Here is a 15,711-nt window from a genome sequence, read left to right as displayed (position 1 = left end):
TACCTCAGGTAGTTCCACTCCTTAACGTCACTGCAGTGTTAAAGATGAAAACGACGGGACTCTTGTACATCTTGGACAGTTGACTGGGTCCTGTTGAGTTTGCCAACATCGAGAAGATACCTCCAGAAGTAGCGAATTCATCATTCATTCTGGAGGGAATGAACATAAAATAAGTCAGATAATTGCGATGAAGCTCCCGGGCCATCAAGCGGAACCTGCCGGTATGCGACAAAGAAACTTACTGGAAATGCCGAAAATGCGCAGGTATTGTATTGTACTTTGCAGTAAGGTACATGTACTGTACATATGTGTACGGAGGTAAAGTTCAAAAAAGGCAAGGGAAACCGCAACTCTGCAACCCAGCATTCAATGCTGTCAAATCCCGACTTAGACGTCGGATTGCAGGATACGGATATCGTTAAGCCAATTTTGCAAGACGAAGAAGGGGAAAGCTCTGGATTGCAGCCCCTGTAACCAGCTTGACGGTTAACTAACCTGAACATCAGCCAATCAGCGCAGTTGTTCTGAGCTTGTTTTCCAGTCTTTCCAGGCACTCGGTTTGCGATGCCGCGAACCCCGGGACAACCCAAACCGCAATCCAAGATGCGGTCCTTCACACCGCAAGGAGATCCTCCACGGTCTACGCGACGGCCCTCGGTCAGCAGCGGCTCGCAACTCGCAACAACTGCCAACAGTGGAATCCCAGTTCCGAACACATCCCTTCGCGGATCCAGGGTATGCAATTATCTCGTGTCGACGCGTCACAGCGCTGAATCCTCCTAAACCTTGCTGACCTTGTGCAGATAGCTAGTTTTCGCAGCAGCACAACTACACAACCTTCCTACAACATTCTCACAGGTGAATCCAACTCAACAGCTTCACGGGCTACCATGGCGCGCCCTGCCTCGCGACAGGGCCTTCTAGCCGGCCCTTCCCCGCCTCGTGGCCGCGCCGCCACCGTCGCCAGTAACTTTAGCCGCGAAAGCAGCAAGGAAAACCGCGCACCCCCGGACGCCGAAGAGTATGAGACGCAGCGAAAGCGCATTGAGGAGCTCAAGGCCGAGGTTGGCACGCTGCGCTACCAAATCAACAGCCATGAACAGGAGAAGGAACTGGCTCGTTTGCAGATGGAAAACGAGTTGCGCGACGCCAAAAGGCGCGCCGAGGACGATTTCAAAGCGAAACAGGCAGCAGAGGCTGAAAGAGCGCGGGTCGTGCGGCAGTGCGAGACGCTGCAGAGGGAATTGGAAGAGCTGCGAGCCGAGAAAGAGACTCAGAAACGAGAGCTCGAAGCAAGGGCGAGAGATGCACTAGAGGAAGCCAGGCTACTCCAGGAGCAGCTCGAGGAGCTGAGCGCGGCGAAGGATGAAGCTGCACGTATGGCCGATCGCGAGATTCTAGATCTGAAAACAAAGCTTGCTGTCTCGCAGCGGAGTTGCCAAGAGTTAGAGGAAGAAAGCAGGACAAGGGAAGAAGTCCTGCAGAACACCCAGGCCTTGCTATCAGAACGAGACGAAACAATCGGAAGCCTAGAGTCGGAGGTGCTGCGCCTGAAGGCCCAAACTGGCGACGCAGAGACGGTTGCTGTTATCCGGAGGGAGCTGTCCGACCAAGTTACTCACATCCGTACCTTGGAAGCCAAGAACAGGGAGCAGTTTATCGAGCTAAAACACTTGCGGCAGGTCCACAAGGCTACACAAGTGGTTGAGGAAGAGAAACGCTCACTCCAACGGAAACTGGAGGCTGCCGAAGCCATGCAGAATGAACTCGCCGAGGAGAGAAGGCAGCGACAAAGGTTAGAAGATGAGAAACGGGCCTGGACGGCCTACTTACAGAACGAAGGGGGCACAGCCGGTGATGTCGAGTTTGACTCGCCGGAAGATATGGCCAGGGCTTTGATAGCGGAGCGGTTGAACTCGGCCTCTCTCGTCGAGCAACTGGGAGCTCTGCAGCCCGAGATCGTGGATCGCGACAACATCATCAGGACGCTGGAGAGCGAGAAGGCCAATCTGCTCAACCAGATCGACAAGTTGAGGACGTCAGGGGGCTCCGTTACAGGGAATGACAAGGCTCGTGCGCGTCTTGACAGACAGCGTGCTCTCGCTGTAAAGGAAGTTGAATATCTCCGAGCCCAGCTCAAAACATTCGATATGGAGGATATGACGGTGCAGCCCGAGACTGTCGACCAGCAAAAGATCAAGCGCATACAGGAGCTCGAAGACCTGGTCGACAAGTACAAGACTGAGGTGAGCGCATTGCACGCAGACCTCACATCCCTTGAGTCGGCATCAACCAGCCCAGTCCAACCTGTTGTGGGCAGTAAACGGGCTCGCGAGGACGATGAAGCCGAGCACGAGCAGCTTGGCCAGCTAGCCCGGAAGAATCGAAAACTGCAATCGGATCTCTCGGAACTACAAACTGCACATCGACTCCTTCAGAAGGAGCACGAAGTAGCCTCGGAACAGCTAGCAGCCGCCAAGGAACAGCTCAAGACGCGCATCCTCTCCCTGCGGTCCAACCCGACCTCAAACCACGAAGCGACCAAGGCTGCCACGCTCGCGGCGCTCAAGCTCGAAAACGCCGAGCTCCTCGCGCACATTCAGCGGCAGCCGACCCTGTTCGCCACGGTGCCCGCCTCGCAGCTGGCGGCCGCCCAGCGCGAGATCGCCGACGCCAAGGCCGAGACGGCGTCGGCGCAAAAGTCGGCGCGGCGGCTCAAGGAGGTGTGGGCGGCCAAGTCGGCCGAGTTCAAGGAGGCCGTCTTCAGCACGCTGGGTTGGACCGTCACCTTCATCCCTGGGGGCAAGATGCGCGTCGAGAGCGTCTACTACCCGTCCCAGACGGACGAGCACGAGAACAGCATCGTCTTTGACGGCGAACGGGGCACCATGAAGGTTGGCGGGGGTCCCAGGAGCGCGTTTGCCAACAGGATTGCGGATAACATAAAGTTTTGGGTGAGGGAGAAGGGTTGTGTGCCGTGCTTTTTGGCGGCGTTGACGTTGGAGTTTTATGAGGAGCATACGAGGACCATCCGGCCGGGGTGATGGCGTTTTCCCGGTTGTTCAGGACTTGCGTGGTCAGGTCAGGCATAGGTTTGCCGTCTAGGGAAATCGATGTGTGCAAAGGAGTCTGGGATTCGGGAGCCGGTAGCATCATCTGTTTCTTGAAATGGAATGGGGTATATTTTTGATACGATGTGCTTAGAGGTCTGCATACGGCACATGAACAATGAGGGATTTGCATACATACTCATAATAGACCTTCAAACTGCTCATCCCCTGCTATTCATCAAGGTGTCCCGTTCATCTAAACCGCCTTGTTGGGAGCGCCCGGCAGATCTGCTTGCTGGCTAGAAACTCCATAGAATGCTCAGGATCATGATCCATACCTAGTTCCCTTGCGGTAACCATGGTGCCAACAACAGGTGGATACAGAGTGCACCCATTCCATTTTATCCAAGTCACTTATCCAGCAGACAGCCGTTTGCTCAAGAGACTCAATACTGTAGATACTAGCAAGTGTTACAAGAAATACTACCTATACCTATATGCCTCCGGTATCATCAGTCAGGTAAAGTAGAGCCACCACCACACGGGGAAAAAAAACTAAACAAAACCCGACTGACGATTCCATCTATCCATCGCTGCTTCCTAGACAATATACCAAGACAACAACAACATCGTCATCAGGGGGATGAGTACCCAGCAAAGAGACGTAGTGAGACAAAAGTGCAACCACCTGATTCTCCGCTATACCTCACCCCAAAGCGCGTTGCTTCACCCGCCAGTGCTGAGCCACAAACAATACCCGTACTAACTCACCTCAATCCCCTTACCAACCTATTTAGCCTCATACTTGCCACTAACCAGCCTCCGCACAAGGGGCACATCAACCCAGTTCTTGACGGGCCCGTCGGGTGGGGGTGACGGTGCCTCGACATCCGCAAACGGATCCTCCTCTTCCGTCGCCGCCGCCGCCGGTTCCTTCCCCTTCCCTTTATCTTCCACCAGCCTCGAAACCGAGATTCCACTGCCCCCTCTCCCGCTTGGATACTCCCACCTCACCTCGACATGCCCCGGTTTCGGCTCGGCATTCTGCTCCCCAATAACACGGCAGATAATCTTCTCCCAGGCGTCGGTGAGGGTGACGTCCCCGAGGCGCCAGTACACGACGTGCTTATCCTTGAGATGGGTGCCGGTGGGCTTTGTCTGGACGCCGCTGGCGCGGGCGCCCTCGTAGGTCATGATGAAAACCACGTTGGATAGCGTGACGGGGCTGCCAGCCTCGGCAAAGGCGGCCGCGGCGACCGGGTTGAGGCGGTACTGCAGCAGCAGGCCAAGCTTGTCGGCCTGAGGCTTCCACACGGGATGGACGGCGATGGGGCAGTGAGGGGCCAGGGCAGTGTCGGAGTCGGCGTGCACCCGGTAGGTGAAGGCCGGAGAGGTGGTGTTGGAGAGGTGGGAGACGTTGATGGAGAACTCGTCTGGGGAGGCTGTGTTGGTTACGAAGACACGGTTGGAGCCGATAGACTCAAGGACGGAGAATTTGTCCAGGCGGATGATTTCGTGATCTACTATGATAGAGTGTTAGGGTACAGGATGGGATGGACTGGGTTAGGGGAAAAGCATAAACATACCTGGTGAGGGAGAATCTGGGTCAGGGACGTAGGAGAAAGCAATCTCGCCTGTGACTTTGACAGACTTGGGCTCAGCATTCTCGAAAACGGCAGACACGGTTTCAATGATGGACGAGTGAAGACCAGGGCCATACTCCGGTCCGTGCATATCGGGATGCTTGATGCGCACCACGCTGCTGTATGACGAGGCACCCCCGAACGATGTACCGGATCGGATCGATTGGGTATCAGACGCGTGGGACGCATGACTTGTTTCCGAAGTCAACGCCGTTGCGCTGGTGGGCTTCATGGCAGTAGGCGGTGAGAAGGATGGGAAAGGATTCTCCGATGAGCTGTCGGCAATTGGCAATGACGGCATGTAAACGGTATTTCTGACGTCTCTCCTGCCTCGCACGGTGCCTGTCTTCCGAGAAGGCATTCCCATGTGGGTGAGGGCATTCGCGACATTAGACAGAGCGGCTTGCTTTGCCTCCTGGTCTTCTTCTGCGATGGGCTCATTCTTAATGTTCAGCTTGAATAGTGGGTCAGCCTCCTCGGCTGCAGCCTCCTTTTGCGCCTGGGAAATAGGATCGTTCGTTGACGTAGGTATCGTGAAGCCCTCAGCGTCCTTGGCCGGCTCCTCCTTGTTCTGCTGGGGCAAAGGGGGGACTGGCGGTGCGTCAAAGATATCCTCGGCCGTCCCGTTCAAAAGACTGGACGATCCTGCAGGCTGGGAAGCACCGTTGGACTGTTCCCCGCTAGCCGCACCGTTTGTTCCCTCATGAGAAGTCTTGGCAGTCTCCTTTTCTGCCGTGGAAGTACGCCCTGCCGTTGGGCTCTCAAGAACAGATGGCAACCTCTGTTGAGAGTCGTTTAAGTTGTGGGATGAGGTCCTTGGGGATAGCGTCTGGCCATGGCTACTCCCGAGGTTGCGAGAGAATGGGCCCAGTCCCTTCCCAGGAGATAGCTGCCCGAAGCCGCCGTGAATGCTCTGTCGTCGCCGGCCGAGCATGGTGCCGATACGGCTTCGTAGTTTTGGCTGCTCTGAACAACAGAATACGTTAGCGTTATCAATGAATAAACCATGTAGGAGTGTTCTTCGCACCTGGCTGGCTGTGCTCGCTGGTATTGTCCTCATGGCTAGCGGCTGGAGGAATAGGGCTTGGCGCTAGTGCGCTGGATTGCCTCGATGAGGACTTCCTTTCCAACTTGGGCTTCCCGGCGACTGTCCGTTGGGCAAAGTTCCGAATCTCCTGAGCCGTATTGACCTCGAGCATCATGTTGAGCACTTCTTCAGCTGCCGCCTGGGTCCGAGTAGCCTGGTCGACCTCATGGGTCTCGAACTGCGTCAAGACATCCCGCAAGTGATTGATCCGTTGCTCGTCGAGAGCCTGCAGTGTCTCAAAGATGAAAGGTGCCTGAGAGTCCCACTGCTGGGTGGCAGACTCGAGTCTTGCCGCAGCCTGGTCCACCTTGAGGGCGTTCGCCTTGCTGCCCTTCTTATTAAGCTTCTCTGACCTTTCTGTCGCGTCGTCGAGTTCCTTGGCCATCGAGTGCAGATTTGAGCTGATTGTCTGGATATTTTGCATCTCTTTCCTGTTCTGGAAGTTGCGAAGGGGTTGCTCGACATCTTTCTCGATGCGCTGGGCGAACAGCTGGTGTGAGGCGGCAATGCCGTCGGTGGACTGGAGAATCTTGTCCCATGGCGCCTGGAAGACGCTGCAAGTAGAGGGGTTAGCCGTGGCATGCTGGGTGGCTAGGCGAGTACAGGCCGGGGAGGGTAAGCACAAACCCAAGTTCGGTAGCGGCGTTGGGCACCTTGAAGACCAGTAGCTTGCGCAGTGCGACAACATACTGCTCCTCGACTCTCCTCCGTTCCTGCGAGCCTTATTCAGCCTGTGGCCTTGTGTTGCCAGAGTTTTGACCGGAACTGCGTAACGTGCCGTACCTGAAGCCAGTCTGCGATATCCTGGTTGGCCTTCGTAATGCGCTTGACCCGGTCCGAGAGTACTTGCACAGCTTGACTTGGCTGGAGATTGGCCTGAGACGCGCACAAGCCGTCAGCAGCTGGGATCACGTAGTTCTAGAGCGCGCAGCATTGGTTGGAGTGAGTGGAGGAGAGCATACCAGCATTGCCGGGTACTCGGACCGGGAGAGGTCTTCGACGGCAGCCATGGTTGGCGGACTCTGCGGCGCAATTGAGCGGGAAACGAGGGGACGTGTGGTGATCAAGGCATAACAGAACTAACATATGCAGCAGCGCTGCCGGCGCGGCGAAGGAAGAGGGAAAAGATACGAATACAGGCAGCGAGACAACCACAGGGACGCCGGTGGAGAGCCGGGGGTAAAGTCGCGGCGCTCAGGAACTCGGCCAAGGCGGCTCGCATTATGTCACGGGATGGAAGCTCGCAGTTCGGGCAGTTCAGGTGGAGTTTTTCACTTTCAGCCTTTCGCCGAGCTGCCGACGACAGTGGGCCAATGAACGGCGATGCAAGGGGTTCTGCCAGCCGGGAAGCCCACGATGACAGGGGCAGTTTCAGGTGGTTCGCAGCTGTTCGGATTTTCTATGCATGTATGGAAGGATGCAACTTCGAAACCTGCATATCTAGGTAATTAATCAATTAACGCCATTCGTGTATGCCGCTTGCTTTCCCCTGCAATTCTCGAGCTTCACAGAGTTCAAACCATCATTGGTATCCAATGGCCGGCATCAATTCCTCTTGCAATGGCTGGTTCACCTGCTGGGAAATGTGAAAGGGACTTGCATCTTCGGGCTTGTTCATCTTGAGTCGAGGGCCGTTCCCCTAGCAACGTATTGCACTGCATCTCTTCGGTGTCAAGGCTCAAAGATTCAGGAGTTCAATTTGGAAGTTTCCAGTTCTAAAATTCTCAGACCTGCGTAATATGACCCGAGCTCAATAGACATAATGGCCGAGGCGAGCGACTGGAGAAGCTCACTCAGCGCTTCGGAGCGTTATGATAATGTTCAGCGACTGTAAGAACTAAGAATCCGTGATCAGGAGACAGGAAAGTGGATCTGACTTGTCTACACCAACAAAAGGTCTAGATTAGTAGCGGCTGCTGGCATAAGTCAAAGTGCCTTCGCGGTCGAGAACGAGGCGTACAAGAATGCAAATACCAGGGTAGGTATCATGTCCTTCTTACCTCCTTACTCTGCCCAAACACTGTCTGACTGTCAAAAAGGAGGAGTACGACTCAGCCTGCAACCCCCCAGCCGCGGAAGCAGCTGTTGAACCCGATGCCTCTCCGCAACTAGCCCAAACCTCGACCACAGACGACGAAGGGTCTGGGCCTGGCATCAGCATTGGCCACTACCAAAACTGTCACTACATCGCCAGCGGCGTAACCGCCGAGGTCTACCGCTCGCAAGCCCGCGCGCTCAAGGTCATCGTCGAGAGTCACAGCATCGAGCCGCACAACCCCCAACGCGAGGCCAAGCTCCTTGCTGCCCTCCGCGATGAAAATGCCCCCAACATCATCCCCCTCCTCGAAACCTTCCGGGACCACGACCAGCGCTTCGTCCTTGTCTTCCCCTACATGCCCCTCACCCTCGCCCAGGTGCTCGACCAGGCCCAGTCACCGCTGCCATACCCGTTGACGCGGCAGATCTTCGCCTCCCTCTTCCGCGCTCTCGCTCATCTGCACACCCAGGGCATCATTCACCGCGACGTCAAGCCCTCCGCGATCCTTCTCTCCTCAACCAGCGCAGCAACCCTTAACACCACCGCCAACACGCCCGTCTCGGAAAACCTGCAGCTCTACCTCTCCGACTTTGGCACGGCCTATCATCCAACCCTGACCCCCACGTCAGGCGACGAAACCGACTCACACAAAGTCCTAGACGTAGGCACGGGTCCCTACCGGGCACCCGAATGCCTGTTTGGCAACCGGGCCTACACTTACGCGGTCGACCTGTGGGCCGCGGGGTGCGTGCTGGCCGAGTGCGTGGCGCGCCCGCGGCCCAAACCGCTCTTTGACTCGCCCCCGGCGCACGAGGACGGCAACCAGCTGGGGCTGATCCTGAGCATCTTCCAGACCATTGGATCGCCGACGCCCGATACCTGGCCTGAGGCGAAGGGGTTTCGCACGCCACCTTTTGACATGTACCGTGTCTTTGAGGGCAAGGGCGGTTGGGAGGTGGTGTTGCCTGGGGTAAAGGCTGAGTGGAGGGATTTGGTGGCTGGGTTAGTCAGGTATGAGAGTGGGGAGAGAGTGAAGGCTTGGGAGGTGAGTTTTGGCTACTTATGCTAACGTGTTTGGATTTGAGTCGATGCTAACTTGTGCTGTCAATCAAAGGCGTTGGAGTTTCCGTGCATGAAAGAACCGTGAGTGGGTATGGGATGATGACGGTTGAGTGGACCAGCGGGTTGGAGGACATGCACGAGGGGAGAAATATAGTTGCCGTCTTGTCGATAGCTTCTCCAAGTCTAGACACTGACGATTAGAGAAGTTTATCCGATGAATGCTCCCTTCTATATATGCCTCGGGTCGAGATCTATAGCGACTGCTCGAGCGAGGATCTTCTGAGTCTACCGCAATCTAGTTTTCCGCAGGACCCCAAATCTATAGCAGCGCGAAATGGCTTCCGCTGAATGAATACCATCCAAACCGCACGCAACCATTGGCGCAGTGTCCGGGATAGAGCCGAGAACGGCAGGGCCCGGAAGGGAGAAGATCGGCCGGATTGGAACCATACCCAGCACCCCATGGTCTTTGCGGCTACTCAAGCTCAATTGTTCCAGGCGGCTTCGAAGTAATGTCGTATACGACGCGGCACACACTGACAATATTGTTAGCATTGCTTGTGGTACAAGAATCTAATCCACATACCCGTGGACCTCGTTGACGATCCTGTTCATGACCCGCTGGAGGAAATCCCAGGGGAAATTGAAGGCTTCGGCTGTCATGAAATCTGTAGTGGTCACTGCGCGCAAAACGATGATCTGGCAGGAGTCAGCAGCTTCTACAGTAGTAATTCAGGTAAAACCTCGGTTGCATACATAACCATAGACTCGGTTGTCACCCATTACGCCCACGGCCCGGCTTGGGTCGAGGGCTGCATAGGCTTGGGAGATCTGGTTGTAGAGACCTGCCTTGCGGATCTCGCTGATGAAAATCTTGCACCAACTGTCAGCACAGGTTGTCCCATATGTAACCCCTTTAGGGAGAAACAGCGTACGTGATCGGCCTGACGGCACATTTCCACCTTCTCGGGCGTCACCTCGCCTAGGATTCTGACAGCAATGCCCGCTGGTTGGAGTCAGTATTGGCAGAACTACATTATGACGATGTGACGGGGTTGCCATACGTCCAGGGAAAGGATGCTTTTGAATTCAAGTCAGCGATAGACAACAGCACACGGCTACATGTGTCGACATACCCTCATCACAAGTTCTTCCCGAATGCCAAGAGCGCGTCCAAGTGCTAGGCGAGGTGTCAGTAACCCTCTCCGACGTGTTCAAACTTTGCAGATCGGCCGGCATACCGCGAACTTCATCCTATAAAACAATTAGTGTCAAGTGTCACTGGAGTAAAGAATTTGAGGCACGAACCTTGTACAACGATCTCAGGGGCTCGATTAATTTCAAGCCTTGCCCGTTAGCCATCCGCGCCGGAAGGCCACCGCTTTATCCTCGAATTAGTCTGCATGATCGGACCGGGGTAATGATAAGGTAGGTGGCATACACGTTGTGATGTGTCTAGCAGCTAGTTAGCATATTATAGCAATTCGAGCGAGCTAGAAAGACACACCTTGATCGTTGCTGAAGGGCCCTTGAATGAGAGTGACTCAATCACGTCAGGGTAGAGTGTGCCCCTATCAGGTGCTCAGTCCCTTGCTCAAATGATATACAGCAGCTTAGGCCAAGGCACTTACTGCATGAAGAACTCGATTCTGCCAGCCTTGGTCGGGTCATTGGCGGCAGCCTCCTCAATCTGTCGCTTGTCAGCTACTCAGGGGCAATAGATATGTGCAAACTGAAAATGATGTACATACTTTGATAGCCTCTGCTTCGAAAATGTCGATAAACTTGCCGCCTTGTGTGGATTAGTTTTGCTGCATTGGACAATAGCCACGAGGTAGAATTCAGACGCGGATACATACCAATGAACTTTCGCTTTTTCTGTATTGCAGTCAGTGATACTGCAAGGGCATCCTTGAGAAACGAGCGCCTACCTCAGGATCTTCAACGCCCTTGAGGCCGTCAAGAAACTCCTTTGAGGCATCGACGACTGTCAGGTTGATGCCAAGCGCCTCGGACAGGTCTTTTTGGACCTGCTCGCACTCATTGAGTCTCATAACGCCGTCTACCAGGTTTGTTAACCTTCCATTCCCCTTTCCTTGCTCTTGCAACAATTGATACAGATAAGGACAATACTTACTATTGACGAGCACAGCCCAGAATCTGTCCCCGATAGCCTCTTTCTAGGGGTGATGTCAGTCCCGAATGCAGCAAATCCGTTTGAAATGACGTACCATGAGCTTGGCAGCAACAGTGGAATCGACACCACCGCTAACAGCAGCGAGCACCTGGCCCTTCTCACCGACCGTCCGGCGAATCTGGGCGATCTGCTCCTCCAGGAACTTCTCCATGGTCCAGTCCTGCTTGCAGCCGCAAATCCCTACGGCAAAGTTCTTGAGCAGCGTTGTGCCGTTCTGGGTGTGGGTGACCTCGGGGTGGAACTGGAGGCCGTAGATGGGCTTGCTGCCATGGGCAATGGCGGCGTACTCAGAATTATCCGAAGTTGCAACTGTGTGGAAGTCCTGCGGCAGCTTGGCCAGCTTGTCGCCGTGGCTCATCCATACCCGCATCGACTCCTCGATTCCGTCAAAAAGACGATCCACGTGGCCACCCACTGACTGAGCCTTGAGCATGGCATGGCCGTACTCGCGGTGCTTGCCCGCAATGACGTTGTCCGGGCTGATGCGGTAGGCGAGTTCCTGCATCCCATCTGTTGGCCGCTCGAATCAGTTGTGTTCTAGAGAGACAACGCCGCATAAGACGACAGGCAGTCTACGTACAGCAGATGCCCAGGATGGGCACGTCTAGGAAATCAAACTGTCAGCTCGGCGAAGATGGGCAGGATCAGGAGGCATTGTATTTACTCAAGTCGAACACTGCAGGGTCGACATGGGGGCTGCCTTCCTCATAAACCGAGTATGGCCCTCCAGAAAGGATAATTCCCTTGGGCGTAAACTTGAGCTCAGAGAGCTTCTGAGTGCAAGGGAGCATCTCGGAGAAGACATTGAGCTCGCGGAGACGTCGAGTGATCCTTTTACATTCATGGTCAGTCTGTCAAATCTTGGGTCATAGCCCGAGTAAATGAGAAACGGCAGCTAGAGCCGAGAATTGTTGAAAAGAATGAAGCGATATCAATTAGGTTCTTGAGGAATAACATACAGGTGGGTATACTGTGATCTGTGCCCCAGGAATTCAAAGTCAGTTTCCCAATTCGGAGTAAGAATTGTGACCAAGGCTCTCACCCGAAATCGAGCACCAGAATAGTGTCGAATGCCTTGTGGGCAACAGCCTCTCCAGGTTCGCCGCCTGCCATTTTGAGTGTGAGATTTTTTATTCGACTTTTGGGGTGACCAAAAACCGCGAATGAAAGCTGCGAGTTGGGCCCAGAGGAGGTGTGAGTCGTCCAGAAAAATTTTGTAAGGCTACGATATCCAAGTACCGTCTGCCGACTCTCGGAGTGCGGGAGTGGGTTTACGATTCGTGCCTTAAATTCTAGGTTCTCACTCTCAACCACTGTAACAGCCTGCTCTTTCTTGCCCTACCCCTTTCCTGTTCCGCATCATCTGAAAAGGTTCCCGCATTAACCATCTTCGATTTTACAATTGAACAGCCAATTCAAAACTCAATGGCTGTTTACCGGTATGATGTAAGGTTGTGCTTACAGGGCCCAAGCCTCGTAGACCGCCCGCTTGACACCAGGCCAGCCCCCAGAATCAATAAAGTTTGGAGATCGGACGTAGCTCCGTTAATTAGTGGAACCCGCTATTCTGGGGATTTGCTAGTCTCGAGCTAGTCCAGCTTCTAGTATGGACTTGGCCTAGCTTTCCATGTAATGATGTACACATGGATCCATATCGTTTGAGAAGTGCAATGCGCTATGCATCCTCACATCCGATGCGTTTCACTTGATAACTCGAGAAAACTGGACCTGTGCCGCTGGGAAGCAGGGCGGTGTGGTAAATGCGGTTGGTGGCGCACACTACGTAGGGTTACCTGGGCTACTGACGGCGAGTGTCGGTGAAATTCTAGCTCTGGCAGCGCATTCTGACCGAGAATGAGTTTTTCTTCTCGGCCCGATCCCCTCAGGAGAGACGGCCAACTGCTGATTGATCAGAGTATAGATTGCCTACACTACCTGCACTATCGTTGCACAGATCGGGGTGTGTCATCACGAAGTGGTGGCGCTAGTTTGTAGCGCAATCGGTTGGCCCCGAGCCGCTGGTGGACCAACCCCGCCTGCCAAACCAGGCCTCGTACAGGCCTGTGCAGGCCTTGAATTGCTGTCGGGATCACCTCGATTGGCTGCAGCAACAAGCTTATCAACCGATCGTCAGCAGTGCCATGGCGTCGGAACAGAGCACAAAAGTCGGCGCCCCCGACAATGCCCGTCATTCAGTCGCGGGCCTTGAATACCCTCGTCAGCCTCATCAATGCGAAATTTCCCATTTTCCCGAAACTCGTGCGACAAAAGGTCGATTGACAGAGAAGTGCCGGATGATGACGGGATGAACTCAAGATGAAGAACCGACAAAAGTCGAGAAGCGGTTGTAGGACGTGCAAGATCAGGCGTGTAGGTATTCTGCAACACGCGAACCCCTGCCGTGCCCGGCGTAGACGCGATAACATAACTGATCTGGACTGACGGCCCCTCGATAGCTGAGGTGCGATGAGACGAAGCCGGCATGCCGGAACTGTACTGTTAAGGGACTTGAGTGTCCGGGCTATCAGCAGCGTCTGCAGTGGTCGACCAAACACGAGAGGCCAGTCTCGACGAGTGTAAGCGGTCCAGAAAACTTCACGCAGCTTGTCACCGCTGCTTCCAAGTCCATCACGCAGGCAGAAAAGGCTGCCGCAAACACAGTCCGAAATGGCTCCCAGACCCCGGTTGCTGCTGTCCCACCGCCGGCATTGGCTGGCCGCACATCTTCAACTCCCGCATCCTTATCTGCTTCCGCTTCCGCTTCCGCTTCCGCTTCCGCTTCGGCGTCCGCATCGCCGTCTCCCTTGCCTTGGTCACCGGCTTCATCACTACCGCCCCAGGACCAGGATTCTCCTGCAAACGGCGAAACCAAGACGGCACTGGTCACTGTGCGGCAGAACCCAGTCCCAGCACGCCCTCAGGAAGACGGTTCGGCGTCCGAGTTGCCCATGTACCAACCAGTGGTAGATATTCCGAGGTTCCTGATCGAGCACTGTAAGTATCATCGCTCCAAACCCTTCATCCACTCCGAATTTCGTTGGGACGGGGCACTCTTTTGATAAAACCCCTTTTGCTCGGAGGCCCTTTCAGACGCATTCTAGCAAGGAATGCTATAACTGACATTTTTCTTTGGTCAGGGTTTAAGTCGGTCTGCGTCTCGTGGTCCGCACTCGATTCCCAGGTAAACCCGTTTCGTCGGATGACGGCAAGCCTCTGGAACACTTCGACACCCGTCTTCTATGCACTGCAAGCCATCTCAGCAGCCTCTCTCGTTGAGCGGCTCCCAGCTGTCATGAAGGATACCGCCCGCTCTGCACCGCGCAGAGCTCATGAAGCGATTCAATCGGAGCTGGTCGCCTTCTCTCAGGGATACCGCTCCAAATTCCCCTGCGAACTACTCTTGTCTTTGTTCTGCATGAGCTCTTCGCTGTGTTGGATGGAGTCCCGTCAGCTGGGCCAGAGCTACGTAAGGCAGGCACGAGCCGTCCTCAAGTCTCTTGAAGGATGGCCAATGGATAGCGAAACACAGGAGATGCTCGAGTTCTTCAATGGATGTCTAATCTACGAAGAAATGCTTCGTAGCGTCGTCAGCGAGGACGAGATTGACTTTGAACACATGCTCAGCTGGCCGGAGCCCGTTTCGCAGGGTCCGCTTGTGCCCGCAGTTCCACATGCCTGGACGGGTGTTTCTGCTGACGTCCTGAGGCTCTTTGGCAAGGCAATTGCCCTCTGCCGAAGATCTCGCACTCGGTGGAGGCACCATGGCGGAACAAGCTACCGCATCCTTCAGGGGGCATTGAGGGATATCGAGGAAGCCACAAGAGTCGAGGCAGCTCTTTTGTCATTTGCCGTACCGCGGCTTCCCCAGCATGCAGCACCCCTCAACTCCGTGGACCGGGCTCGGGACCTACACTACACCACGGAAGCTTACCGTATCTCTTCTTTACTACAGCTCTACGAGACTTTTCCAGATTTGAGCGTTAGGAGGATCCCCAGCTTGAAGGATGCACCGGAGTCGACCATCTGGAACACATGCGTGTCTCCTCTGGCACTGCATCTCACTACTGTACTCGAAAACATCCCTGCCGGAAGCTTGCGATGTATTCAACCGCTTATCTGCCTGTGCGCCGGCAGTGGCCTCAGATACAACACTAAGGTTACTCTGGGCCGCGGACATCGCAGCTATCTCCTGGATTCCGAACCTGATACGCCAGTCCCATCAACGCCCGTGCCCACCGACGCCGAGCGTCCTACCCTCAGTCAAGGTGTATCCGAGCACGCGATCAAAATATCACGGGCACGGCAAGTCATCATGGGTCGGTTGGATCAGCTTGAGCTCAGCTTGCCGCCCAAGCCCATCGGTGTCGCAAAACAGCTTCTTCACGCCGTGTGGAGCACTTATGACGAGGAAATTGAACTCACTCGTCGGACACACTGGCTTGACGTGATGAGCGCCACTGGCCTTCATAGTCTCTTCGGTTGACGGCCGCAAGAGCCGATAAATAGGGGCTTTATAAACGTCTTAGATAGGGCCGAGAACGTCGCTGGCGCTGACCAGCGCAGAAGCAACAAGAGCAACGTACAATATTCGTACACGGTTTACATTATTGATGCCCGGCTCTGCCTGCATCGTT

General features: G+C 54.9%; 5 protein-coding genes across 5 annotated transcripts; 3 read left to right on the top strand and 2 right to left on the bottom strand.

Annotated features, from left to right (window-relative positions):
- The first annotated feature begins 381 nt into the window (after nt 1–381).
- N656DRAFT_756659 (MAD-domain-containing protein) lies at nt 382–3,272 on the top strand. The gene is made up of 2 exons (XM_064813124.1): nt 382–735; nt 804–3,272. The coding sequence occupies exons 1-2, from the start codon at nt 565–567 to the stop codon at nt 3,042–3,044; spliced, it is 2,412 nt and encodes an 803-aa protein (XP_064668537.1). The 5' UTR covers nt 382–564; the 3' UTR covers nt 3,045–3,272.
- A 567-nt stretch (nt 3,273–3,839) lies between these two features.
- On the bottom strand, nt 3,840–6,790 carry N656DRAFT_799678 (uncharacterized protein; the record flags this gene model as incomplete). The annotated part of the gene is made up of 6 exons (XM_064817900.1): nt 3,840–4,573; nt 4,637–5,659; nt 5,721–6,334; nt 6,408–6,493; nt 6,564–6,656; nt 6,743–6,790. The coding sequence occupies 6 exons, from the start codon at nt 6,788–6,790 to the stop codon at nt 3,840–3,842; spliced, it is 2,598 nt and encodes an 865-aa protein (XP_064668536.1).
- Nucleotides 6,791–7,277: 487 nt separating this feature from the next.
- N656DRAFT_781274 (kinase-like protein) lies at nt 7,278–9,214 on the top strand. Its single transcript, XM_064815552.1, has 4 exons — nt 7,278–7,610; nt 7,677–7,758; nt 7,820–8,863; nt 8,933–9,214. Exons 1-4 carry the CDS (start codon nt 7,543–7,545, stop codon nt 8,963–8,965), a joined length of 1,227 nt encoding a protein of 408 aa, XP_064668535.1. The 5' UTR covers nt 7,278–7,542; the 3' UTR covers nt 8,966–9,214.
- On the bottom strand, nt 8,934–12,254 carry N656DRAFT_781272 (GMP synthase). The gene is made up of 20 exons (XM_064815551.1): nt 12,120–12,254; nt 12,037–12,054; nt 11,742–11,908; nt 11,658–11,681; nt 11,112–11,587; nt 11,018–11,060; nt 10,812–10,942; nt 10,740–10,758; nt 10,632–10,672; nt 10,512–10,570; nt 10,388–10,451; nt 10,322–10,335; nt 10,189–10,261; nt 10,122–10,134; nt 10,017–10,060; nt 9,945–9,960; nt 9,816–9,886; nt 9,637–9,753; nt 9,467–9,579; nt 8,934–9,416 (listed from the first exon to the last, which is right to left on the bottom strand). Exons 1-20 carry the CDS (start codon nt 12,188–12,190, stop codon nt 9,356–9,358), a joined length of 1,635 nt encoding a protein of 544 aa, XP_064668534.1. The 5' UTR covers nt 12,191–12,254; the 3' UTR covers nt 8,934–9,355.
- A 1,139-nt stretch (nt 12,255–13,393) lies between these two features.
- On the top strand, nt 13,394–15,560 carry N656DRAFT_712943 (uncharacterized protein; the record flags this gene model as incomplete). Its single annotated transcript, XM_064811861.1, has 3 exons — nt 13,394–13,447; nt 13,555–14,071; nt 14,215–15,560. The coding sequence occupies 3 exons, from the start codon at nt 13,394–13,396 to the stop codon at nt 15,558–15,560; spliced, it is 1,917 nt and encodes a 638-aa protein (XP_064668533.1).
- Between the last annotated feature and the right edge of the window lie 151 nt (nt 15,561–15,711).

The sequence above is a fragment of the Canariomyces notabilis genome (assembly GCF_033297395.1).
Source record: "Canariomyces notabilis strain CBS 508.74 unplaced genomic scaffold N656scaffold_17, whole genome shotgun sequence".
NCBI lineage: Eukaryota > Fungi > Ascomycota > Sordariomycetes > Sordariales > Chaetomiaceae > Canariomyces > Canariomyces notabilis.
Note: the sequence above shows the minus strand (reverse complement) of the source record. Positions and strands in the feature narration are given on the sequence as shown.